The sequence below is a fragment of the Sebastes umbrosus genome, chromosome 9, assembly GCF_015220745.1.
Source record: "Sebastes umbrosus isolate fSebUmb1 chromosome 9, fSebUmb1.pri, whole genome shotgun sequence".
NCBI classification, from domain to species: Eukaryota; Metazoa; Chordata; class Actinopteri; order Perciformes; family Sebastidae; genus Sebastes; species Sebastes umbrosus.
In genome coordinates this window covers 30,007,220-30,033,820 of record NC_051277.1, presented here as the reverse complement: position 1 = coordinate 30,033,820, position 26,601 = coordinate 30,007,220, and the positions used below count along the sequence as shown (strand labels likewise).

The 26,601-nt window shown below is 43.8% G+C and overlaps 1 protein-coding gene and 1 non-coding gene across 3 annotated transcripts; one reads left to right on the top strand and one right to left on the bottom strand.

Annotated features, from left to right (window-relative positions):
* The first annotated feature begins 293 nt into the window (after positions 1 to 293).
* On the top strand, positions 294 to 25,278 carry fbxo38 (F-box protein 38). 2 transcript variants are annotated; one of them, XM_037780667.1, is made up of 21 exons: positions 294 to 482; positions 3,588 to 3,808; positions 4,312 to 4,445; positions 4,925 to 5,088; positions 5,397 to 5,562; positions 5,690 to 5,965; positions 7,844 to 7,937; positions 8,296 to 8,426; positions 9,093 to 9,263; positions 9,464 to 9,606; positions 12,397 to 12,613; positions 13,983 to 14,186; positions 14,338 to 14,418; positions 15,679 to 16,416; positions 17,242 to 17,342; positions 17,693 to 17,795; positions 18,882 to 19,048; positions 20,551 to 20,696; positions 22,107 to 22,210; positions 23,411 to 23,524; positions 23,695 to 25,278. In XM_037780667.1, exons 2-21 carry the CDS (start codon positions 3,675 to 3,677, stop codon positions 23,871 to 23,873), a joined length of 3,567 nt encoding a protein of 1,188 aa, XP_037636595.1. In that variant the 5' UTR covers positions 294 to 482; positions 3,588 to 3,674; the 3' UTR covers positions 23,874 to 25,278. The 2 variants fall into 2 exon arrangements, with proteins under 2 accessions (XP_037636595.1, XP_037636594.1); XM_037780666.1 differs by having other exon boundaries at positions 295 to 482; positions 14,338 to 14,493.
* On the bottom strand, positions 2,435 to 2,541 carry LOC119494992. The gene has a single exon (XR_005208334.1). It is a non-coding gene; the product is annotated as a U6 spliceosomal RNA (small nuclear RNA).
* Positions 25,279 to 26,601: the final 1,323 nt, after the last annotated feature.

Sequence of the window (26,601 nt, the reverse complement as noted above, 5' to 3'; positions counted from 1 at the left end):
TCGCTGTTAAGAAGCATTTCTGAAAGTTACAAATAGTCCCTTTAAAGGAATATCTTATCTTATCTCATCTTATCTTATTAATAATAATAATAATAATAATAATAATAATAATAATAATAATAATAATAATAATTTCAGTTAGTTCTTATTTATTTTTTTATTTTTTTCCTGCCAATCTACTGCTCCACACTCCAGTCCAGTAGGTGGCGGTACTGCACCTTTAAGCTGGTTTGCCAACTGCCATTAAACACCAAAGAAGAAGAACAACAACAACAGTGTACTATTAGTTCCAGTAGGGGGCAGTGATGCGACGTAAAGGACGCCAACTGCCGGAAAACCCTAAAGAAGAAGAAGAAGAAGAAGAAGAAGAAGTGGTAGAGCGCAACTCTTTAGCTTCAATCTGCTGCTCTCTCAGAGGATCACAGGATCACAGGATGATGTCTGCAGAGCAACATCACAGCGGCTAACACCTCAACATGCCGGTAGGTGAGCAGCACCGCTGCAGGCCTCGGTAGAGCAGCTGTAGTCTGAGTCAGTGTGATGTTTACTTTACTGATTCTCTCTTTGCTTACAATGGTAGCTGCGGCTATGCTAACTAGTAAGCTAGCTTTGACAAAGACCAGGTTGAACTTTACAGCATGATACCGTTGAGCCGGTGTGACAGGTGCAGAGGAGGAGTAACGAGGCTTCTTCAGCTTTAATGTGACTCCTCATGTTGTGAGGAAACGTTTAACGGCTGTCTGGTTGTAACCAGGTGTGCTGTCGTTAGTCAGTTAGCTAACAAACAAACACACAGGAGTCATGCTGTTTGTTTTGCTGGTTCTGCTCAAAGCTTCTCAGCGGAGGTGACATGAGTTTACTACACACCTTGTTATTAGTGAGTTGTTTTCCTGTTAGATCTCCTCTACACACATTAGTCTTGAAAGGTAACTTGACTGACGAGGCACTAAACTTCCACTAAGTAGCTGGATAGTTGCTGCTCTTGTGTGTACTAAAACTCTGGGTAACATGTGGACGCCTGGTATCGTTAAAGGCATTTAGTTTCAGCCCTGATACTACCTCTTCAAGTCCTGCTTTGATTTGTATGAGGACATTAAAAAGAAATAAAAGAAAATGTCATCAGTAAGATACTCAGATATCCTAACACAAACGGTTGCACAAGAAATCTGCCTAAATATAAAGTAAATGGTGTCAGGTGACTGATGTTGCTAGACTAATGATAGAGACTGCCAAATTGTCATGCAGTTGATGACACACCTGCCCAGGCAGCTGACTGTGATCAGAAACCTGGATCATGTCATTATAATCATATTAAAGGGAGATGAATAACCAGGAAGACCCTATATATATACTGGAAAAACAAAGTTCGGAAACTTGTGTTTGGTGGATTATTTCTCTGTTGTTACAGTGCTAATGGTCATTGTATTTTACATCGTTGGAAAGCCTGTTTATTTACCTTCGCAATGATGTCCCACTTGTAAGGATCATGCATTTGTGGGATGAGCAGCACAGCTGATTATGTGGGGAGTGCCCAAGAAAAATTTGCCAAAATGCTCTGCCAATGGTAAACAGTGTATTCTCATAAGGCTACCAGGAAGCCTGCAATGACTGCCCTTCACCGTCAGGCCCGTTTGCGCTGGTGTCGACAACACAGACAATGGAACCTGAACATGTGGGGGAATGTCATGTTCAGTGATGAGTCCAGGTTGCAGAGCAGAACATTTTGGCAAATTTTTCTTGGGCGCTCCCCACATAATCAGCTGTGCTGCTCATCCCACAAATGCATGATCCTCACAAGTTGGACATCATTGCGAAGGTAAATAAACAGGCTTTCCAACAATGTAAAATACAATGACCATTAGCATTGTAACAACAGAGAAATAATTGACCAAACACAAGTTTCCGAACTTTGTTTTTCCAGTTTATATTGCATGAACATCCCATCCTGAATACCTTCACAGACAGAAGAAGCAGCTTTGAAACCCCGGATACTAGTATGCATGTAAACTACTCTCTGTGTGCTACTCATTTGTCTTAAATGTGTCCTTGTTTCCTTCACTTGCATCTTTTCCTCACGTCTTATTCCCCTCCCACTTAAAGATATGACCTAGGAAAAGATAGAGGAATTGAGAAAAACACGTTTTTAAGTGAAACGATACGTCCTTTCCTGTCAGGTGTCATCGCAAGCGATGTCAGTTTCTGATGGCAATTATTATATTCCTCATAGTACATACAGGTACATACATGACATTTGACCTCTGCATTTAACCCATCCTAAGTATCTTAGGAGCAGTGGGCTGCTGTAAAGCGCCCAGGGAGCAACTTGGGGGTTATAGTGTCTCACTCAAGGACACTTCGACATGCAGACTGTAGGAGCCGGGGATCGAACCAATTAAAGGATGACCCGCTCTACCCACTGAGCTACAGCCGCCTCAAAAATGTGGAAACGCTTCACAGATATGCGTGTCATCCTTTCGCGGGGGCCATGCTAATCTCTCTGATTCCAATCTGTCATACAGTATGTGCTGCCTGAGCAAGCACTCAGCCACCTTACCAGTTCCCACCTTAACTGACCTGTATGACAAGTATCCTCACATGCTGACCAGTCAAACCAGTTTGTTAATGTATTTCACTGCTCAGACACAGAGTGACCACCCACAAGACATTCCTACTGTCAAGGAGGTTTTTTAAAGGATCAGTGTGTAACATTTAGGGAGATCTATTGGCAGAAATGGAGTATAATATTAACTAGAATGGCACTCGGATAGCGCAGACCTCCCCCAAGGTGCCTGACTTTAAAAACAGATCACAGCTCAAAGCTGGCGGTACCGTGAGGTGGTCGGCTTGTTATTAACACGGTGTGTTTCCGTGTAACGTATCGGCGGATGCCTCTCTCATTCAGCAGCCTTGTTATGTCTGTACGACGTTACACTACGTTGTCTCTCATCCCGTCATCTACCGCTTTTTCCTTTCTCACCGCGAACGGACCATGTATGTATAAAGAGAACGGGACGGCCAGCAGCTTCCGCACCTCGATGTCTCGCCGCACATCTCCACACGTATCTCTCTGTTCTCAGAAGGAGGAAGGAGGCGTGGTCATGCGTCATCAACGCGTCATCAGTTACACTGCGCATGTGTTATATCCTGTGGTCTTAATGCTCAGGCTGATCGGAATCCTTAAAAAATGTCCTGAATCCGTATCATGATCTGGATTGCCACCAAAATCGAATGGATTGTTCATTGTGCTACACTCCACCCCTCCAAAATATTCAAATTCAAATCCGTCGCAAACTTTTGGAGTAATCCTGCTAACAGACGGGCAGACAGACAAACCAACACTAGTGAGGTAATAAAGGGGTGTGTCGGTCTGATGAAAGGTTTCTGTAAAGGATGGTCGCGTTTATCCATGCTCATGCCTCCTCGTGGCAGAAATAAGGATAATCTTTCATGATGGCAGACCTGATCAATTTCCAGTCACTCAAGGAGTGATGTGACATGAAATAAGGCAAATGAGAAGCATTCCCCTGTCTCTGTATCCTCTTCCCTCACTCCCTCTAACTTGTCTTCTACTGTGATGTTGTGTCCAGAACTAAGGTTCATGCTCGGGAAATAGAGCCTCCTGCAGGAGGGAGGAAGTGTGTGCGTGTATAAGCCTGGGCAGTGACGCACAAGTGATGGGTCCGAGGAGGAAGGCCTCTAAACTCCAGCCTATAGTGGGCAGCGCTGGAGGGGAACTGGTCCTGAGACCTAGTGAGCCCAAAGACTACATCAATGAGCTGTCCCATGAAGTCCTCTGTCACATATTCAGGTACACTGCCCTCCACCTACACGTTGTACTTGACAAGATATTCTACAGCTGGGTGGGGTTCTTACAGTATGTATGTGTTTTTACTGTCATGTATCTTGCATGGCCGTTACCATGAGTCAGCAATATGGGTGAGACTATGTACAAGTAAGGATACAGGTGATATCACAGTTGTAATTTTCGTTTTATTTAAATATAATCTGATAAACTGGAAAAATCAAGTCCCATTGATATAAAAATCCAATACTGCCTTAAAGCAGTCCTGCTCACTGATTTGCAACATGTCCACAGTGGTCTAATACACCTAGAGACATTACAGGGACAGCTACTGAAGCATAAACAGTATTATAGAATCTCTGACAGTTGACAAATGTGTATCATCTTGTGGTTTATATGTTTCGTCATATGATCCAACCTCTGCCGTAGTTGACTTTACAGAAATAAGAGTTACACCTTGACTGAGGTGCAAAAGGTACTGAAAGTTTGAACATTGTCTTGTTTTGTAGGTACCTTCCCATGAAGGACATCATGTGTATGGAGTGTCTGTCCAGAAAGCTTCGGGAAGCTGTAACGCTGTACCTGCGAGTGGTCAAGGTAGTGGATCTGTGTGCTGGTCGCTGGTGGGAGTACATGCCTTCAGGTAAGAGCTCACAGCACAACCACCGCATCCATAACAAGTTCAGTTCGACCCTTTTCAATTTTAGTTGGTGTTTTTATGTAAATTAACCGTCTTCTGCGCCCTCGGATGTTTGTTTCTTCCGGTCTTTGCGCCAGTCACATGAAAGAAACGTCATCAACACGCCCACTCGCTCGCTGTGAATTCTCCCTACAGTGACCGGCTCTGTTCACACATGGGCTCAATCTAGGGTTTGACGATATTGAAATGACCCTACTGACGAAATAACTTTAAGATACAAAAATATACAACATTATGGTCCAAAAAGAAAGCCGGAGAGTGACGTACAAAGATATAAATATCGGAAGCCCCGACGATTGAGGGTTGATTGCTCACATTGGTATACAATAATGAGCCTTAAGCTGGTTCCGCAGTTGATGATGCTGTTTTGACACATATTGGGAAAAGCGTCTGATCGAGGTTATCGTGTTTTTCTGGTTTAGGCTTTACAGACAGCAGCTTTCTACTCCTTTTGAAGAAGATGCCAGATCTGGAGCAGCTGTACGGCCTCCACCCTCGATACCTGGAGAGGAGACGAGTCCGAGGCTACGAGGCTTTCAGTATACCCGGAGTCTTGGAGGCACTACAAGCCTGCCCCAATCTGCTGGTCAGTATGTCGTGTGAAAATTATGTGTTTCTGTATTTTAATGCCAGTTTAGTCCTATATTTGAATGCACAATGAAGAGAGAGCGTATGCGGCCGCCTACAGAAAAAGTGCTGCACCCAGCGTCCGTGTGCACTCCGACTTTTCTGCGAGCGCTTCTACTTGAAAATGAACTAACGAACACTACAGCTGAGCACATCTACTCAGGAAAACTGCAAGATAGGGTTGAATGAAAGACGCTAGTATGTGGACCTTGACTTGTGATTATTTTATTTTTTTTGGTCAAATAACCTTATTTGACTTAATTTCAGGGTGTGGAGACGTCCCACCTGGAGCTGGTGGAAGCCATATGGAACTACATGCCCCAGGTTCATATACTGGGAAAGTTCCGCAACCGTAACGGGGCTTTTCCCATTCCTGCTGAGAACAAACTGACCATCCCCATAACTGCAAAGATCCAGACCCTACATCTAGTGGGTGAGTAGGATCACAACAAACTGACAGTCCCTACTACTACCTCCACATTACAACGGAAATACAACAGAGTGGTCATGGCCATACTGTACACCATCGACGTACTTCACATAGCGTTTGTTTGTTGCAGGTGTGAACGTCCCAGAGATCCCCTGTGTGTCCATGCTGCGCCACCTTTACCTGAAGTGGGTCCGTCTCACCAAACCACAGCCGTTCAAGGACTTCCTGTGTGTGAGCCTGAGAACTTTCGTCATGAGGAACTGTGCGGGGCCGACCAACTCCCTCAAATACGTTCCCCTGGTTACTGGTTTGGCATCGGCCCGCAACCTGGAGCAGCTGGAGTTGGTGAGGGTTCCCTTCCTGGGAGGGCTGATTCAACACGTGGTGGAGGACAGCTGGAGGTCAGGTGAGGAGAGCACCTGTTTATAAACAGCGATAAGTGTTGTAATGTGTATTTTATAGCAAAGTTCCATTAGTTTCATCTTTATCAGTTACGTGTCCTGTTTCCATGGAAGTGTAATCGGATTACTGCTGAAAGTGGGTGTGTATATTAACACACTGCATGTCGTCTTTTACATTGCTTTCATCTTTTCTATCTTTGTGGCACAGTATTAAAATAGTTCAGGTCCTACTTAAGTAATCGTGACTGATTTATGTGGGTTAGGATTTTTATACCCCCGGGACAAAGTAGTCGAGGGTATACAGTATAGCGTTGCGCGTGACCATCCGTCCGTCCCTCCGTTCGCATGTCACACTTTAGTTTCCGGAGAACTCGAAAACTATTTAACCTAGAAACTTCACGTTTGGTATGATGGTTGACAGTGTGGTCTAGTTGTGCCTTTTGGGGGTTAGAAGTCCAGGGTGCCCATCAGTTTAAGGCAGGGTTGACGATGTTCTCCAGTATTCACTATTTGTTATATTGGTTGAAATGGTCTTCACACCCCGACAGCGATCCATTACTGATGAGCTCTGAAAAAGGACCGCAAAAGAGCCATCATCTGTAGCTGCTGTAATCCTGTAAAACGTCTACCAATCACTGCCTCGAGGTCCGCTTGGAAAGAACCAATCAGATGCCTCCCTGCCTCTCTGCTCGTACTCTAACCTTGGCGTGCACCAGCCTGAAATCAGAGCGCCTCGTCGCCGCACGTTTACCGGAGAATGGAAGAGAAAACTCAGCCCTGCAGTAGCACTGCCGAGGTTACTTGTCATGAGGTAGCGTTGTTGAGTTGAGGCCCTCTCTCTGCTCTGTGTCTGTGAAGTAGTTACGATGCGGCGGTGCTCGTGCATGTGTGTGCGGGGCGTTGCCTTGGAAGGAGCCCCGAGGAGAGGGATGGAGGGGTTTAGACAGAGCTCCTTAGGCGATGCTACTTTCAAATGATGCTAGCTAATTACCCTATCTTTAATTCCATTAGTTCCTGTAGGGCAAACCCTTTGGCCCTACTTTAGTAGGGGTCAAGCAGGGAGCGGGGGTGTGTGAGCCATGCTCACTTCTGCCTTGGGTACCCTAGGACTGTGTAGAATGTATATGGCATATTGTGTGCCCCATTTCTAGCCTCACCATGCTTTCGTTTCGCTCACTTATTCATTTGTATTTGGTTGTGACCGATATGACAGAATCTTCTAAGGCCGTGATTACACTCGTCTTTTCAATGCGACTTTTGTGATCAGAATGCGCCAGATCAGAACTCAGCCGTGTCCGCGAATGTGTGTTCACACTTGACACACTCGACGTGACCTGCCTGAGTGGATAGCGATCGTCTACGTTCCTACATTATATGCTGTCCACACCTCACTGAGATCCAAACTCAATGCGCAGCCAGGCCACCTTGGCATGTGGTCTGGCTGATTGGATCCCAGTGCGAGGAAGATCCGGTCTCGGAGCGTACAGACTTGGCAATCAATGTGTCCTGGGGCGTGATCGGATTGAAACAACAAGCCACGGCGCTAGAGATGCACCAATTGCAATTTTCAGCGGCTGTCCGCCTGCGGATATATATATTTGACCAATGAAATCCTTTGATGGCCGTCATTCTGCATAATAAATAGCCATGTGCTTCTGTTTGTTACACTGAGATTGTGTATTTTCGGGGCCTTGGAACAATGGCTGTCGGACAAATGGGCTTTTTTTCTGTCCTACGGGACATTTTTCGTACTATTGGTGTTTTGGAATAATGGGCCGTCCCCTTCTCAACACTGACTGATGTAATGTAATAACTAAAAAGCCCACACCTTTGATTAAGTGTTAATACTTTGTGTCTGTTCTCTGTGATACGTGCATCTCTAGGAGGATTTCGGAACCTCCACACCATTGTGTTTGGAGCCTGCAAGAACGCTCTGGAAGTGGACTTGGGCTACCTCATCATCACCGCTGCTCGCAGGTGCTCAGCCATCAATCCCTTAATCTGACTGAGAACAACATGTAGCCGTGTTTTAAGCAAAATGCAAAAGGGTTTCATCTTGTGGGCAAATGTTGGAGACACTGTTCAGTCACAGAGTCAGAATAATTATCACAGCATTATCTTCTTGCTATCCATATAGTATAACATTTACTTAAAGGTACATTCTGAAGTTTTCTTGTAAACGAACAACATTCAAGTGATAGAAAACCAAACATCCACCCAGGTGTTGTTAAATTCATTTAACTGCAGAAGAGGTTGTCAGTTGCAGAATGTTGTTTTAACGGCTTAATAGGGACCAACATAAATACTTAACATGATGTCTGTGTGTTTTTAACAGGCTCCACGAGCTGCGTATCCAGCCCTCGCTGACTAAAGACGGAGTCTTCTCAGCTCTCAAAATGGCCGAACTAGAGTTTCCTCAGTTTGAGACGCTTCATCTGGGATACGTGGACGAGTTCCTGCTGCAATGTTAGTTCCTTCTCCTTCTCTCAAACATCACCACCGGGCTCAGAGAATCGGCACAAGGACAACACGCATTGCGCTTTCACTTCGCGCACCAGCAGATCTGTTTCGTCAGCAGAAAAACGCTCGCTGCTCCGATACGCTGAATCCCCCATTTAAATAGCAACGAGCCAATGTGCAGGCACACCTGGCTTTTAACAGGAATGGGAGACGACAATGATTGGTTTCATTCACGTTACGCCCAAAACACACTTATGATTAATTAAGAGACTAAATACAACTTTGCCCTTTGCGCCCAGATTATGTGGTGTGTAACTAGCAGAAGTTGGAGTTGGACACGCCCTAAATGCACTTGTGCCATTCACTTTAGATCGCTTAAATAGGGCCCTGTGTGTGAGTTATCATGGCAAAATATGATCCTGGATAAGGATGCGGCAATCCGATACTCGGTATCGGCCCGATACCAGCGAAAATGACTGGATCGGATATCGGAGGAAAAAAATGATATAACGTTAACGATTTTAACGTTTAAAAAAAAAAAAGAAAATTGCAACTTTTCTGAAACTTGAGTCCAATTTGTGGTAACTTGAATTTAATAAGTTGAGTTGAATTAGGTTTAGTTTATAGGTGTAAAAAAAATGCAACATCTTGTGTGTGTGTGTGTGAATGCAGGTAAGATGAGTCATTCAGAGCTGGTGAAGTACGGTCTCGCTGATGTCATCGAGAACCCGGGCATCATCACCGATATCGGCATAAAGGTGGTGAACGAGGTGTTCACTAATATTAAATACCTGCTCATCTACAACTGTCCTCACCTGCATAACCCTCACCACTGGATCACAGGTAAGACACACTCACCACTACTTGCCTACCTTATGTCACACATGGCCTGAATATGAATTCATATTAATATGTCAGTTCCTCTATAAAATAAAGAAAGGTTACTGGATACCAAGTAGAACCTTCATTTTGCCGCTGTGTTGTCATCTCAAGTGCTGTAGTGCTCTGTGTTGTTGTAATGTTCTCCCTGTTTCTGTCCTCAGATCAGTCCAGATGGAGTCGTCTTGTCGATCTCACTCTGGTTCGGTGTCACGCTATCAAACTGGAATCCTTCTCCCAGTTCATAGAGTTACTGCCCAGTCTGGAGTTTATCTGTCTGGACCAGATGTTTAGAGAACCACCCAAGGTATACAGACACTCACAACCATATGCACCTTTAACATTTATTAACATTTATCTCTTTATAGCATTTTCTGGAATATATATCTGTCTCAAACATCCACTCAAAATCCCATCTCTGCCCTCCACCCCTTAACTATATATGATTACTGTACTCAAGCATTGTTGATAATATCCATTGAACTTTTAAAATGCCATAGTGTCCTGGCTCTGCCAGCTGCTGATTTTAGCTACATTTCAATTATCTGGGCCCTTCCTAGGGGACAATGACAGGAAACAAATTGGAAAAGCCTTGGGAAGGCCAAATCGGTAGTGTCAAAAGTCAACCTCAACCTTAAACCTGCAGCAGGCAGAATATTTTTGGCATCATTGGGCAAACAACCTTTCACCATATTGTAATTCAATTGTTCTGAGAGAAAACTAGACTTCTGCTCCTCCTCATGGCTCTGTTTTCAGGCTTTAGAAAATCTAGCCCATGACGGGAGACTTTGACCAATCATAGGTCATTTCAGAGAGATAGAGCATTCCTATTGGCTGTGCTCCAGTCATGTGACCGGTACTGGGCGTTCCTTCAAGAGACTTCATAATGGCTGCCGCGTCATAAACGTTCTCATTTCACAGCTAAACAGTACACTACAAGACGATTCTGAGAATATTTGAGAAGAGAAATAGGCATTAATGTAACAGAATATTGATTCATATTTGATCAGAGCTGCCTAGTTTGAGCGTTTGGTCGGAGTTCGCGTGTGATTGACAGCTGCTCAGAGACGGCAGCTGGATGGCAGAATCCAGATCAGCTCTGACTGCTTGTTTTCCTCCGGTCTGTGAATTCTTGCAGATGCCGTTAGGAGCACCGGAGGACACAGAGGAACATGATTTTTTTTTTCAGATTATCTTTCTCATGCACTGCTGTGCTACTAGTACTCCACTAGGGTATAGTTTTATAAAAATAATGTTTTTAATCATATTTGCTCCTTTTCTACCCACTGGAGCTTTAAGTACAGGGTATCATTACATCATCTGTGGTGCTATTTACATAATTATTTATACATCGGCTTTGTTGAAGGGAAATGTTTCAAATCTTTTTTTAGTAAGATGCTAAAAAGTGTTAATGTCACATTTTTTTAAAGATCCCCCTCCAGATACTCTGCTTTGAATAAAAAAAAATGGTTGACATGTTTTTCCCCAAAAACATGTTCAGTAAACTACTAAAAAATGCTTAAAAGCACAACTACTTTCATTAAAAATGTCCAGAATCGTATGAATAAGCAAATATTTTTTACTTTCAAAAGTTATTAACCGCTAGACTCAAGATGTCCTTACTTCACTGGAAAGTTTCACACTTCCGAACCACACGTCTAAGTTTCGTATTGGACCACGATTGGCATTTAAATACTGCACATACCTCATTCTACACGGGGAAGCTCAAATGAACATCAGGCCTTTTAGGGTTGTGACATTTTACCTCATTACAATGTTTTTCCATATGCTGACCTGAGTGTAGACATTATGTTCATTCTGTCCAAACACACACACACACACACACACACACACACACACAGCGCGGGCCTGGCGCCGCAGAGCCCCATGGCTGGCTCGCCATCTGCAGAGGTAGTTTCGCCGTCTGATCTATTTTTTTCCGTGAGACGCGAGCCAGTCTGGCAAGAAAACACACTGATAATCTATAAAAAAACAATATAGGCCTAAAGGATATATTACATATGAAATAAATTAAATCCGACGACGATAAATGATAGAATAGTACGTATCGCATCTTTACCAACTCTTTTTGATTTTCCTGACCCGAGAAAAAAGAGAGTAGACACACGCACACTGGTCATAATGTTAGGTGAAAATTATTCTTTCTAAGCACAATTTGAATTGTTTTAAAATAGGTTAATATTTAATTTCCACATATCCTTCTATTAATGAATCTTTTCCTTTTTAATGAATGTGTAGGCCTACGTAGCTGATCTATAACTCGTCAGTGCATGTCTCCTTTGTGTGCGCAGCCAAGCTGGAGAGCAAACAGGTTTTTGACCACAGTGAAAATGTTGTTTTTGAAAGGCTAAATGCCAACAAATAGGGATTGAAGCAGAATATTTCATTAGATAAAAACATGTTGTGAAATTTGGAAATCAATACATCAATTTTGACTTTTGGATGTTACAACGCCTTGGAGTTATTTGGAAATGTTTGGATCACACAAGTCGGAAATAGACTTACGTTAGGAAAGAGACGTGGATAATTTCAAAATTGTTAAAGACTGAAAACAGAGCCACAGAGCCCCCAAACACCCTGACAGGAGCACCCTTACTCTTTAGGTCTGTACTCGTTTTCCGAGCCATTCCCCTGCCGAGAGGTCTGTTAAACATGTAGTCAAAACTATTTGGTCCTTTGGCAATGTTTTGAAACAACTGTCAGACTTGTCAAGTCTTGTTCCAGTCCATTTCATTGTCAACACTTTGGGTTTCACTGTACAGGCTAACCACCGCCTTTACAAAAAAAAAAGCATTCTTCTTGACTCATTGATGATTTGTTATCAGCAGTTGTAGTGCCCACCTAGTATCCACAGCACTACTGCACGAGTACTACAATACTACTTCACTGAGTCACCAGCCCACCATGACTGAGTGAATGTAATTAATAGCAGAAACACTGAATTTTATACACAACAGCAATAGAGGAAGAAATCCTGTTTTAATGTGAATCTTTGATGTGTGATGTGCTGATACCTGATCTGCTTCATAAAGTTAGTATATATCTGCCTATGCATATTTTTCATTATGTGTGACAGGGCTGTGCCAGGGTGGGCCTGAGTGCAGGAACTGGTATCGGCGTGTCCTCGGCGCTGGTCAGCAACCAGAACTCCAACAATGACAATGACAACAACAACAACCACCACCACCACAACAACAATGAGGCCAACCTGCCTCCTGCTCCTCCACCTGTCAACAACAACAACATCAACAACAACAACCAAAGACGGCAGCAGCAGCAGCAGCACAACAATGGCAAGTCCCACCTGTATTCTTAGTTCCACGCCAAATCAGGCGTTGTGGTGATTAGCACGGGGTTATGCGACGGTGTGGGAGTGTTACTCGATGCTCCGTTAACACCATGTGACTGCACGATGATTAACGTCTTACGTTTCTCCAAAAGTTGATTATGTTTTAACTTTTTGCCGCAGGCCACTGCGTTTTTTTTTTATCGGCATCCCCTGCTGTCCCCATCGCCACAGGTTCAACGCACTCGCATTCAAATGAATGGGAGGACTGCCGCAACTTGTTTTTGCTGCAACGCCCGATTTGATGTGAATGCAGCCTTAGCCCTCATCGACACAGGGAACGCGAGCAGCGCGTGGCGGCTGCGTTACCTGTTGTTTTTTATTTCGGCGTCCGTGTTAACAGGTTAGAGCAGCCACACTGCCTGTATGAGACGCGCGTATCACGTGCGGCTTGACTGCGTGTCAGCTGCATCTGTCCTAGAGATTCGAGGTCTCGCCTATTTTTGACGCGAGCCGCGCGGTTCACAGCAGCAACAACAGACAGTGAAAGTGATCTATTGACTGTATATTGACATCATATCAGCAACTTTACTACAGTTTCAATGTCTCTATCTGTAAAAAATGTTACGGAGATGAAAAAAAGTAAAGATTTAATTTTAAATCAACAATTCCTCCTCTCATTTCAAAATAAAATCCCTCCAGCGTTTATTTTGTGGACAGAATTCCTCACCAGGCTTTTATTCTGAAATATGCGCCAGACAGTGTTGTAGAACATGCAGTGACTTGGAGAGCTTCATGAATGAATAAAGTACGGGGTTTTAATTGTGGATTATTACTATTATTTACAAATTACCACACGTTTCTTAACCTTTCTATGTTTAAAATAAATATCAATCACATTTATAATGAAATGAAAAGGCCATTATGAAAGGTAAACTCTATGTAGAAAGAAAGGGCTGACAGCAGCAGCTGAAACGCAGCTGAAATGCAGCTGGTGTGAACACCCGACATCAGGCAGCCGCCACGTGACGCAGCCGCTCTGTGTGGAGTTTGCATGTTCTCCCCGTGTTAGTGTGGGTTTTCTCCGGGTTCTCCGGCTTCCTCCCACAGTCCAAAGACATGCAGGTTAGGTTCATTGTTGTCTCTAAATTACCCGTAGGTGTGAATGTGAGCGTGAGTGGTTGTCTGTCTCTATGTGTCAGCCCTGTTATAGTCTGGCGACCTGTTCAGGGTGTACCCCGCCTTCACCCAATAGATCACTGTTAGATCTGTCAACAGTTTTTGAGACATCCTGTTAACAGTCAAATAAAGAAGTGGGACCAGAAACACAAACTCCTCGGTGAAGGTTAGTAAGGAGTTTAGTTTTGTTTTCACAGCACCAGTGGAGGTAAATGGGATGGAGGACGAAGAGGAAGAGGAGGAGGAGGAGGAGGTGTTGTTGGAGGAGGAGAACATGGAGGCTGAGCCTCGAATAGAGCTGAAAGGAGCAGAAGGGGCGGTGAGAGTTGAAGAGGGTGACGTCGCTCCGGGGCCCAGTCGTCCAGCTGGAGCACCGCAACCTCCCGATGAGGAGCAAGCAGGTTTGGAACTGCTCTTTTTTTGATAATTAGCAGGTTAAGGTTAAGACAACGGTGTTCTTGTGCTCCTACACTCTTACTCCCCATTTCATAAATTAGAAAGCTTTTCTCTTTCATTTTTTAATATCTACTGATGTGTCCTTCCCTCTTCCAGGTCCCAGTGGTTTAGTCCAGCAGTGCAGACCAGCCGGCGCTACTGTTCCGAAGCCCCCGCTGGTCATCTCAGACTCTGACAGTGAGGAAGAGGAAGGCCTTGTTTCAAGGCTAATGCCAGCTTCCTGTTTGCAGCAGCAAGCTTCCTGTACAGAAGGTGTCAGCACAACGCAGAATAACACCTAGAAGTCACTCACAACAGTGTGTTTGCTGAGCTTACCATAACATGTTACATTGGGTTGTGGGTGTAGACCGGGGTCAGTAACACAGCAGCTACAGTAAGAGGCATGGGCGCCGGAAGTAGACAGGCCAAGGGGACACTGGCCACCTTACTTTAAAGCCATGTCCCACTTTCTTTTCATGGTCGTGAATCTCTGTATTGCTGCAAATAACCGCAACCTGAACTGAAGCCTTTATTTACCCTTCAATTTGATTTTTTTCGGCAATACGCATGTAACCGCGAGGTTGATGGCCAATAAAAAATAACTTAATAATATATTGATCCTTATTTTGCAACCGGCGGAGCAGAGTGTGTTGTGGATCTTTATCCAGTCATAATCAACCACTGTGTAGCCTAATTCAAATGAAATCAAAGTGACATCCGGCCTGCTGCAGTCTCATAATGAACCGAAAATATTTTCACACTTCTCAACTGGTGGGCTGGCCGTCACCGGGCGCATCCTCCAGTGTGCCGCGACCGAGGTCTGCTTGGAAAGGCCCGATCGTGACTTTTAGAGCACCCCTCGCCCGGACCTCGCCGCTGCTCGGGGCCGTTGCGTTCTCGCTGTGTAGTGCGCCCTCTCTCTCTCTCTCTCTCTCTCTCTCTGTGGGGAGGGACGGAATACCCGGGACGACCGCTAAACGAGGCGGACTGTCCTCAGTGCGAGGGGTCTGCGGCGATGTCGGCACCCCGTCTCGTTTACCATGCTTATGCTGTGTGACGTTTTGCCATCATAACCATACAACCTTTATGATTAAATTGTTTACCAGAGAACCAAGTTCTTCATAGATCTAGCCTCGTAATTCTGCTCTCAAAGTGCTCCAGATTGATGCATTTAACTTTAAAATGTTCCAAATTTTCTTTATTACATCATCCAAAGCTGGCCCCCCCACTTCAAAACTCATTCCGGCACCGCTGGTATGAGGGAGAATATGTGAGAGTAAAAAGTCCGACCTTTTATTGGTGTCAAACGGTGTATTCCGGTATGTGAGCACACACACATCTGCTGCTGAAAACAGAAGAAAATGGTCAAAAACACACCTACATGTAAAGACTTTGAAATGCAAATGAGCTTGGTTTACCCCACCAGTGTAACATAAATATGTGTGTGTGTGTTTCCAGGTAAAGGAAAGACTCCTCTGAGGCGGAGCAACAACGTGGCTGTATCGGTGGCGGTCTCGGTAGATCAGACCAAAGCTCAGGTGTCGGAGAGCAGCTGTGAGAAGAGCTGTCAGGTGACCAGCGAACAGATCAAGGCAGACATGAAAGCTGCTGCTGAGAACAACAGGAGGACTAGTGCTAAAGGAATCCCCACTGAGGCTGTGGAGACTACAGCGAGACCTGGGGCCGACGGCGGGACAATACGGGGTACCGCGAGTGCCGGGGCAACAGCAAGGACTGGAGTGAGACCGTTGGCTGGGTCTGTGGGCAGGGTTGGACCTGGAGCGGCCCCATCCAGGCAAGTGGGTGGATGTGGGAGGGTGGTGGTGGGGACAGCCCACAGAGCAACAACAACCACTGACAGAGCGACAGGGACCGGCAGGACTAATGACAGCACAGAAGGCCCCCCTGGAGCACAGACCGGGGACGGTTGCGCAAGGGAGACCGGAGTGAGGCAGAGTTCCGGTCCTGTCTGTGTGGACAGCTTGGAGCCCAGAGGTGCTGCTGTAAACCATGCTTCCAGGAGACCAACACTGCTGACCGGACAGGGAGAGAGACAACCTACCCCTGCTGGATCTGCCTCTGTTACCGGTTCAGGTTCTCAGCAGGGTCAGGCCGGAGACGAGGACTTTGTTCCCAGACGACCTTTGACCCGATCTTGCACTCGTACGTCCTCTGTATCCCTGATATCTGAGACAGGTAAGACGGAGCACAGAACACATTTACTGTGTCCCCACTAACCACTTGTATTTTTGTTTATGCCTAGTTCACGCTGCACCACTTTATCCCTGATTTTCCACCCACTGACAGTTTTTTGGGAGCTCCCCGACAAAAGCCCCAGATTAGTGGCAAATTGGGTGTTGGCCCTGCGCTCGAGGCTTTGTGTGAACTGTACAAAGATGTGAGCCGAGAGGCAGGTTTTGACAAAGAAGTAGTACGCTATTAACTTTGTTAAAAAATTGTTGGCAGTTAAATACGTAAGGGGATTCTTTCACAACAACGACCCGCTAGCTGTACATTATCCCGCTTATTACACGGCTACTTACCGGAGAAATCAATATTTTGACACAAAAACGGTCTGCTATACATAGCAACGATCTGCTATACATAGCAACGGTCTGCTATACATAGCAACGGTCTGCTATAGATAGTAACGGTCTGCTATACATAGCAACGGTCTGCTATAGATAGTAACGGTCTGCTATACATAGCAACGGTCTGCTATACATAGCAACGGTCTGCTATACATAGCTACGGTCTGCTATAGATAGCAACGGTCTGCTATACACAGCAACAGTCTGCTATACACAGCAACGGTCTGTTAAAAATAGCAACGGTCTGCTATACATAGCAACGGTCTGCTATACATAGCAACGGAAATTACAGACCGCAGAACGCCGTGATTGACCAATCAGAATTGAGTATTGAACACAGCCGTGTAATACCGTGAATATGAACACTCTCTGAGTGTTGCTTCCTTTTGTGTTGTATAAGGTGATATTTTTTTGGGTTTATGTTGTTAAGATCTTTCTAGAGCCAGGCCTCGTGTAGCAGTGAGGAGGAAACGAATGGCTGACAAATCAACCAGCACCTCAGACCCGGTCACTGAGGACGACCACGTACAGGTACACACACACACACACACACACACACACACACACACACACACACACACACACGCTGTACATAGTATATAATAAAATTCCCAGAGTAAACTTGTTCCAAGTGATTTTCACAGTAATATCTTCTTGAGGTTTTCCTCCCCTGGGGGGAGCCAGAGTGTTACAGGGAGGGCTCAGAGGGAGAGACTTGAGGTCAGGTCTTATGTTCAAAATGCTTTTAGTGGACAAAAGCAACATGATGTGAGCTCCACTGAGCCAGGAGGATGCACATGTCAGAGGAAGTTAATGGCTGTATATACTGTGTGTCCTTTTGTTAGTATAATTGACCCACTGAGATGCTTTTGCTGGTGCAGATTTTGTCTCTGAAGAGTAAGAACCTGGTGGGCATCACTCTGACCAACTGTGGAATCACTGACCTGGTCCTCAAAGACTGCCCCAAGATGATGTTCATTCACGGTAACACACATTTTTTTGTTTTTGCATTACTTTGACTAAAGATGTACTAATAATCTTCAACTAAAACCTCTTGGAGGAAATGGAGTGATGGTACTATTTTTACTTGATTATTATTTTTGTCCACAAATTTTAAAGGGACTGTTTGTAACTTTTTAAGCGTATAAATGTACCGGGTCGGGACACATGCGCGCCTTGTGTCCGCTGTCTCTGCTCCTCTGCCTGCTCGCCTTCACTCAGACACACAGCGCGCCTTTCTCGTGTACTCGCATACTCTCTCCACCTCTAGACGTGAACGTGCGTTCACTCCACACTGCAGAAGAGTTAGTTTAGCTCTGAGAATATCTAGTGAATGTACAGTGGACGTTTGTGCAGAAATAAATCCTCGCTGTTTTGCCGCCGTTAACAAGCAATTATGAAAGTTACAAATAGTCCCTTTAAATTTCTTTAAAAGGGTCAAAACATTTCTTTGGAATCTTATTTTCAAAAATCTGTGACAGATTTTCTGTTTGCTAGCTGCTCCATCTTTGATTGTACGGTGTCATTTTTGGGAAAACCCTATTAGAATCTCCAAATATCACCACAGTAAAAGAACATTCATATGGGGACCAACAATTTGAATGTAATGGAAACACTGACTGAGTGTAAATGTCATTTTAATGCAACTTCTTTGTTAGAGGGTGTTGTACAGTACAAGTTATTGAATAACCTTTCATAAGGAGACATAATGAAGTTGCAAATTTGGCTACAATTACACAATAGAAATGATACCACATCCCCCACATCATCTGCAGTGTAGAATATCAGGTATAAACCTGTTTTAATAGTCAGTATTGACAGTTCAGCTTAGCAGACAGATTTATAGTCCAGTAACCTGTGTTGATGTAAATGAGTCAAATATACATGTTCATTACTCTCCTTTAATACAGGGTTTTGTGTGAAAGCGGTATAGTCCTCTAAATAAATCCAGTTTATACAACTTTATGTTGAGTTTTTTTAAAAACAAACTCCCAGCCGTTACGCTGAGTCAGAGAGCGTTCAGTCACAAAGTGCTTGTCTCTCTTTTTTTGTCCTCCTCTCTCTCTGTAGCCACCAGATGTCGAGTGTTGAAGCAGCTGCGAGTAGAAAGCGCGCCCATAGTGAACAGGTTCGATTACGCTCAGTGTAAGAAGCTGGACATGGAGCAGGTCCTGGATCAGATACTGAGGATGCCTCCTGAGAGGAACCGCATCATATACATGCGCCCTATGCACCAGGTTGGTAATCTGTGATGTCATCTTTTGTGTCCTTACAAACGGAATCCTAACCATGGATGTATTAAGAGAGCTGGATATACCACTCACATATCACACTGTGAAATCAGCTTGCTGACAGTTTGTCTCAGCGGCCACTCGAGAAATCCCTCGCAGCCCAAAAAGCATTTCCCTCCAGAGACCTCCGTAATAAAATGAGACGTCTGTAAAACTGTTGACGGGACACCTCAAACTACAAACAAGCTCCGTTATTACTCTTTCTACTATGAATTCGTAAACCATGAAGGTTGTATATTAGTAAAGTCATTTTAAAATGTGTGAGGTCCTTCCCAATGTCACGTCTATGAGCAGAGCAGGAACAGGCGGAGCCAGCGAGGGGAAACTGTAATGAGCGGAAGCAAACCTGGAAGCTATGGCTTATGCGCAATTCTCATTCAAGTGATTGGGTGAGTTATGACCAAAAGAACTAGATCGCGGGTACAAGCGGCCGAAATGGGTTTTCTCAGGAGGGTGGCTGGCGTCTCCCTTAGAGATAGGGTGAAGAGCTCAATCATCCGTGAGGGACTCGCAGTAGAGCCGCTGCTCCTTTGCGTTTAAAGGAGCCAGCTGAGGTGGTTCGGGCATCTAGTAAGGATGCCCCCCACCCGGGCGCCTCCCTAGGGAGGTGTTCCAGGCACGACCAGCTGGGAGGAGGCCACGGGGAAGACCCAGGACTAGCTGGAGAGATTATATCTCCACACTGGCCTGGGAACGCCTCAAGATCCCCCAGTCAGAACTGGTTAATGTGGCCCTGGAAAGGGAAGTTTGGGGTCCCCTGCTGGAGCTGTTGCCCCCGTGACCCGTCCACAGATAAGCAGTTGAAGAAGAGATGAGATGATTGGGTGCCATCCAGTTCCTATAATACATCTATGATACTAATCTACATCGTACTACAGACATGTCAGTATCTACTGTTTAGGAAATACCGGTGAATCGGCGACAGGGTCAGACCCGAGGCTCATTGATGCACTTGGGAAGCGAAGGCTGGCCCGTGTTGTCCTATCCAATAGTAGAGCTACTGGAGCTCAAACTGCTGAAATAGTTAATGCTGAACACACAGTGCATCGCAGTTTGTTGCGTATGGGGCTGCGTAGCCGCAGACCGGTCAGGGTGGCCATGCTAACATAATGTTATGGCTGATCAATGTATGTACCCCAATACAGGCTTCACATTGTAATATTCACATTCAATTTGAAAAGTCTTCGAGCAAAGATAATTTAATAAGGCTTTTATTTTGAATTAATTATTAATATATTATTACTTTTTTCAACCAGTTAAGACAGTTTTAGCTTCTTTTAGTTGGTCTATCAGTTTTATACAGCAAATTAAGATAACACCTCCTACATACGGAGCAAAGGGAGGCAAACACTTCCCATAATGTTGAAATTGTTCTCTTTTCTCCCCTTGTTCTCTTTGGAACACTCTCTTCTACGATCTCTTCACTCCTCTCTCTCTCCTCTCTTCAGATCGACTCCGTAGCGTTGGAGCGTCAGCTCTTCCAGGGACCCTATCCCTATCACATCGCTATAGTGCACGAGTTCAGCAACCCTCCAAATATACGCAACAAGGTTCGCATTCGCAGCTGGATGGACACCATAGCCAACATCAGCCAGTGAGTAATATCTCTGATATAACAATCGATCACTTTCTGACCTCACCCCCGTTCCATTTGAACACATTTTTCCCGGCATGTTAACCTCTATGAGAAACTGTTAGAACACGGTTTGATGAACTAGAATGACCAACCATTCAGGAGACACGGGCCCTCGAAGTTGACCCATGTTGGAGGACCACCCCTCCTAAAGACTCCGATATCTTCTTCAAAACTAAGCATAACAGTGTGTTCTCTGATTATCGGAAAGCTAACGAACAAGGTTATATAATACTTTTGGACCAAAAAAAATGAATAGGCAAATTAGGTGATGTTTTGTCCTTAAACCTTAATTTGCCAAAAAAGTGAGATTTTTTTTTAATGAAACAAGAATTTCGAAATGTGTGCAAATTAGCACATATTTGACAGGATAATGCCTCATTTGCATATTTAAACATTTTAAGAAAACTTGTATTACCGAAAATAATTGTCTTAATGTAAGTAAACAAATGGGGACGTTTCATGGCTATATCTAGTAGTTCATTTCTTTTACCCTTTTTTACCTGGGGTGTCTCCCCTTAAAAGATGACTATAGAGCGCTGCAGGGATGAGGTATTTTTGTAGACCAACCCGGAAGTTGGTATCACCCTGGTTCCCTGGTTTCGAGAAAAAGCCAATGGGAGTGTTCCGTTGGATTTTGGATTATTGCAGAAAATAAGCTCTGTGGCAAACACATGTTTATGATGCTTACACATTTTGTTCAACAAGATAATCTTCTCAAATGAACACCACTTTTATGAATTTTGAAGTGTGAATACAATCACCAGAAGTTAAAAGGCTACCACTTGACCGCCTTTTTAAGACACATAAAGGCTTCAAAATTCACGAGTGGGATATTTTCTGACGTATTTTATATCGTAGAACACAACGTTAAAATCTCTTAAGTTTGTGTTAACCACTGACCTTGTTTCAGGCATCTAACTAAAAATCCATTGCACCATGGTCTCAATAAAGAAACATAACTTTGCAGTTTACTCTGGGCATGTAAGAAGCGCCATCTCATGGCGAATGAATGGCGCTTGAATGGGCGTGTTTACTGTGGAATGTAGACGCGCCTTTTCAGGCAACAGGAGATAATTGAATGTAATGATGTGTTTTAGCGTTGAGGTCGTAGTCAGTGATGGTGTTGTTGAATTACTGACTGTTATGTGGAGACATGAGATGTTGGATGTTTGATCTGTACATTATTAATGACAGTGGTGGCAAAAATGTGTTGTACTGATTTGAGTCCACAAATTGACCCAGTCCAATCTGAAATCTATAACTACCAATGCAAAGTTAAACATTTCACATTGTCAATGAGCAGGTATGAGGCCAAGTCTTAGTTTGAACATGATCATAAACTGATGTCTGTATGTTTTTGTCTCTCAGAGAGTTGATCAAGTACGAGTTCTTCCCAGAGGCCACCAGGACAGAAGAGGATGTGAAGCTGTATCCCAAGTACCCATGGGGCCGGGACATTTATACACTGGAGGGTAACAGTCACAACTACACTACAACAGATTTCAGAGTTTGCCACTGAAGGTAGACATGCACATACACATCAAGCAAACATTGTTCTGCTTTGTAGCCAGTAACACAAACATTTAGATCGTGTACGGTCAGGGTCTGAAATTAGCATCCGACACCCGCCAAATGTGGGTAAATTCTTGGTAGTGGCAGGTAAAATCGTCAGGCCATCCGCCACTTTGGCAGGGAAAACACTAGGAATGGGAATAGAGAACCGGTTCTCGTTGGTTCATAGCTGTCCGCTTCCTTGGCATCTCATGCTTCCGTGACTATCGATTCCTCTTATTGATGCTTTCCAACAGTTACACATGCACAATGACGCGTACACACGCTGTATCATGTTTCAGTTTGTTTTTACCGGAGACACGGCGGAGAGAAAAAAAGCGCTCAACAGCATGGCGCTACTAAACCTGAGGGGGTGCACCCTATTTCTCCCAGATAATGCTTCACTGTGAACAACAAATCTGTGTTGATATCAGCAGGAGGAGAGTTAGTAACGTTACCTGTTAGAAGCCAGCAGGCAGCACAGTCCTGATTGGATAAATAACGGAGCAACTAACGTTAACGGAGGTGCCATCGAGTTACAATTATGAGGCGTTCAAGCTCTGCTCAGTAAAAATTACTATTGGGAGAAGGTATATTACAATGTTATCATGATGCGTTTAATCTCGTAAAATTCAGTTTTTGTCGAGAAACTTGAATAAATCCAGTTGTTTGAAGGAGATGTTTTCACAGCAATATAAAATAGAAATTAGAGAGAAAATTATGACCTGTTTAACGTCCTAATTCTATTCAATTTATTTTTATATAACGTCAAATGATAACAGAAGTTATCTCAAGAGGATTTTTATATAGAGCAGAAACTCCCTGTTGCTGGGTAGAAACCTCGAGCAGAACCGGGCTCTGGGTGGGCGGCCATCTGCCGCGACCACTTGGGTTTGTTGCATTTATCGATGATATAGAGAAACGGTGTGTGTGCACCTAAAAATCTTCTAGATGCATCACATGAAAGAAAATGAGGATGAGGTCAAATTCATGGTTTCAGTCCAAACAAAACAGATTGAATGGGATGACTAAACTGACAGTTTGGAGACACATGTCATCAAACCTTTTAAAGTCCTTTAAGTCCTTTAAAGTTAACCGTCTTCTATGATGTCATTGTTCAGGAGTGGTGGATGGCGCTCCCTACAGCATGATAACAGACTTCCCCTGGCTGAGGACTCTGAGAGCAGCCGATCCCAACAGCTACGCCCGCTACGACTTTGAGGACGACGAAAGCAGTGAGTGCAGTCAATACATCCACCTGTCCTATCGGTACACACTCCCTAAATGTACAAAAAGTCTTGGTATTTTACCAGTCATTACAATTGTCCCTGTAACAGACAAAGACAGAACCTGATCATACAAGCACTTGAAATGTTGTCCTCTTCTGTTTGTGTCGTGTGATAAGCCACCATCTACGCGCCCAGGCGTAAAGGCCAGCTGTCAGCCGACATCTGCATGGAGACCATCGGGGAGGAGATCTCGGAGCGCCGACAGAGCAAAAGAGGAGTGTTTCAGAGAGTGGTGGTCCTTTTCCTCCATCACTGTGATACACCGGGAGAACCTGTGGACGATGACTACATCTAGACACCAACAAAGACCATCACATCAGGAGGGATCGCAGTGGACGACAGGCCCGCGGCACTGCCTGAGCTTTTATTTGAAAGAGAGATGGAGAGAAGCATAAGTCTGTTTGGATGAGGTTCACTACAAATATCTGACACTGATTTGCTTATTAATTGAGCAAAGTCTTGTATGAGTGCCCTGGAACCGTAAATTCTCAAATAAAAGCAAAGTAAAAGATCATTGAGATGGTGGAAATTACAGATCAAGTGGTAAATTCAGCAAAAGTGCATTTTCATTTAGTGAATGAAGACATTTTGCTTTCAATATGAGGTAGTTAGGAATAAAGAGCCGTCTCTAATCTAGTCAAATAAAGGCCGTCGTCAGCATAACCCGGTTGTCTGCACAGCTGCTCGTCTCGTCTATATGCAGAGAAGGGTTATGCTGTCGGTCCTACCTTTCACCCGTCCACTGCCACAGTCTGCCTACCTCTGTACCACACATAACCAATCACAGACAGAAATGGCCTTAGACAGAAATGTCAAAGAAAATATGCTTTTTTTAATTCAGTTTTAAGTTTTCTTCTCTTTTTTTTTCCTTCAACACACAGAAGAGTCGGCGGCTCTGGACGGTGGACGGTACGCGTCTCGGCTTTGCGTTTATCTCGGCGAGCACTAAATGGAAGAGAGATAAAGAGATGTTCAGTCCGCATGGAGTTTAAAAAAAATGGAACAGTTGATTAACTTCAGTCCTCTTTGCACGTTAGCCCTGTTGGATAAAGACCGAGAGCCCCACTGCCAGGGAAACTGCTGGATCAGATGAACCACATTGTGCGGCTCACATTCTCACTCAACCGGCCCGACCTGGACACAAATCACAAACACTTCCATGCAAATACAACGTGTCATAACGTGGCTTTGTCCTGTTGAGATGTCGTTGTTAGAGCGGCTGCAAAACTCTACATCGCCTTTGTTGCAGTCGATCAGTTCTGATAATATAGATAGTTCATCCCTTGTGAGACATTTCCCAAAATCTAAGAATGAACACATCTGAACCCACGTTTAGCTGCTCTCTATTGTCATTATCATCATCATCATCATAAATTGTCCGGTCCGTATGTGTTAAAGAGAAATATACAACTGTGAGTTCATTTGCACAAACGGATGTATTGAATGTGCACGCTTAACATAAACAGGGTGACCACAGGAAACCAGAGTTGTGTTAAAGCGCTGTGTTGAATTTCAGCCGTCACAGGCGGGATGTTTCATAGTACAAGTACAGTGTGTGTGTATGATGTTGCCTACTGAACATATCTTCCTGGTTTGCTGGTCAAGCAGATAATGTGTGACTCTTGTGTTTTGTTATGTTTGATCCATGGCAAGTTAAAAAAAAAAAAGTTTGAATTCTGAGAATAAATGCAGAATTCTGACTTTGTTGATATTTGGAGCTTATTTCCTCAGACTTCTGACTTTGTTCTCAGAGTTGTTCTTATTCCCATCTCCCCAGGGCAGGGGTCAGCAACCTGCAGCTCCGGAGCCACATGCGGCTCTTTAGCTCCTCTCCAGTAGCTCCCTGTGGATTTATAAAAATGGAAATTAATAACTTTTTTTGTTTCAATTTTCATTTTTATTTATCATTGTTATAGGTCTATGGTACGACGGAGTATTAGGGCCACATTGAAGGAAAAAATGAATCTGAGATTTCAAGAATAAAGTCATATTACCAGAATAAAGTCAGACGTTTACGGGAAAAAAGTCGTAGTATTATGAGAATAAAGTCATATTATAAAGTAGTAATTTTACGTGTTTATCTTTTTTCACGTAAAGTTATTACTTTATTCTCATAATATTACGACTTTTTTCTCGCTAAGTTAGGACGTTATTCTCGTAATATTATGACTCAAATGTTTTGCGGCTCCAGACCAATTTTTTCTTTTTTCCTAAAATATCTCTTTAGATAGTAACGGTTGCTGACCCCTGCCCTAGGGGGATTGTAAAAGAAGGATGGGTCGGTGTTGTCATACATACATACATGCATTCATACAGTATGTATCTCTGAGATACAGCTGATGACTGACAGAAACTTGTCAAAGTGGAGAAATCGGAACAACACGGTAAACACCAAATCTATTCTGTAATACACAAAGTTGGAAACTGACAAAACACAAATGTTTAAATGTGGTTGGAGTGTGCTTCTCAGAGTCTCAGAGACTTCTCTACTGTATGTCTGTGTGGAATCAGACTGCCAGGTTGAAAGTGTATATATGATGAACGATGGAGAAACTCCTGGTTCTAAAGTATTTTTGGGTCTGCCCTTAAACTCTCCTCTTTTTTTTTTTTTTTTTTTTTTTTTTTTTTTCATTTTCAGAATTTATTTTCATTGCTAAGGAACCCCAAAAGGTTCTTTTCCCTCTACCTTCTGGAAGGAATCCGATTGGTTGGCTTCTAAAAGGTTTCATTGGTCATGTGTGTATATGGGCAGCTCTACAACAGTGGACAGAACTGATTGTCTAGGTTCAGGGTGTACCTTCATTATGAACCAACGGTTGAATGTTCACTCTCAAAAGGAGCTGAAAATTCTTTTTGCAGGTTTTGAATGGACTGGATATGATGCGAGTCCAGCCTTTCTGTTTGTGTATTGACAAACTGTACAGATGTCATGGATGCCGATATGCTTCCGTGATGTTTATATGTTTATAATGAAAGAACAAGACTATTTCACATATTGAAAAATAAAATGACAGAAAATAACT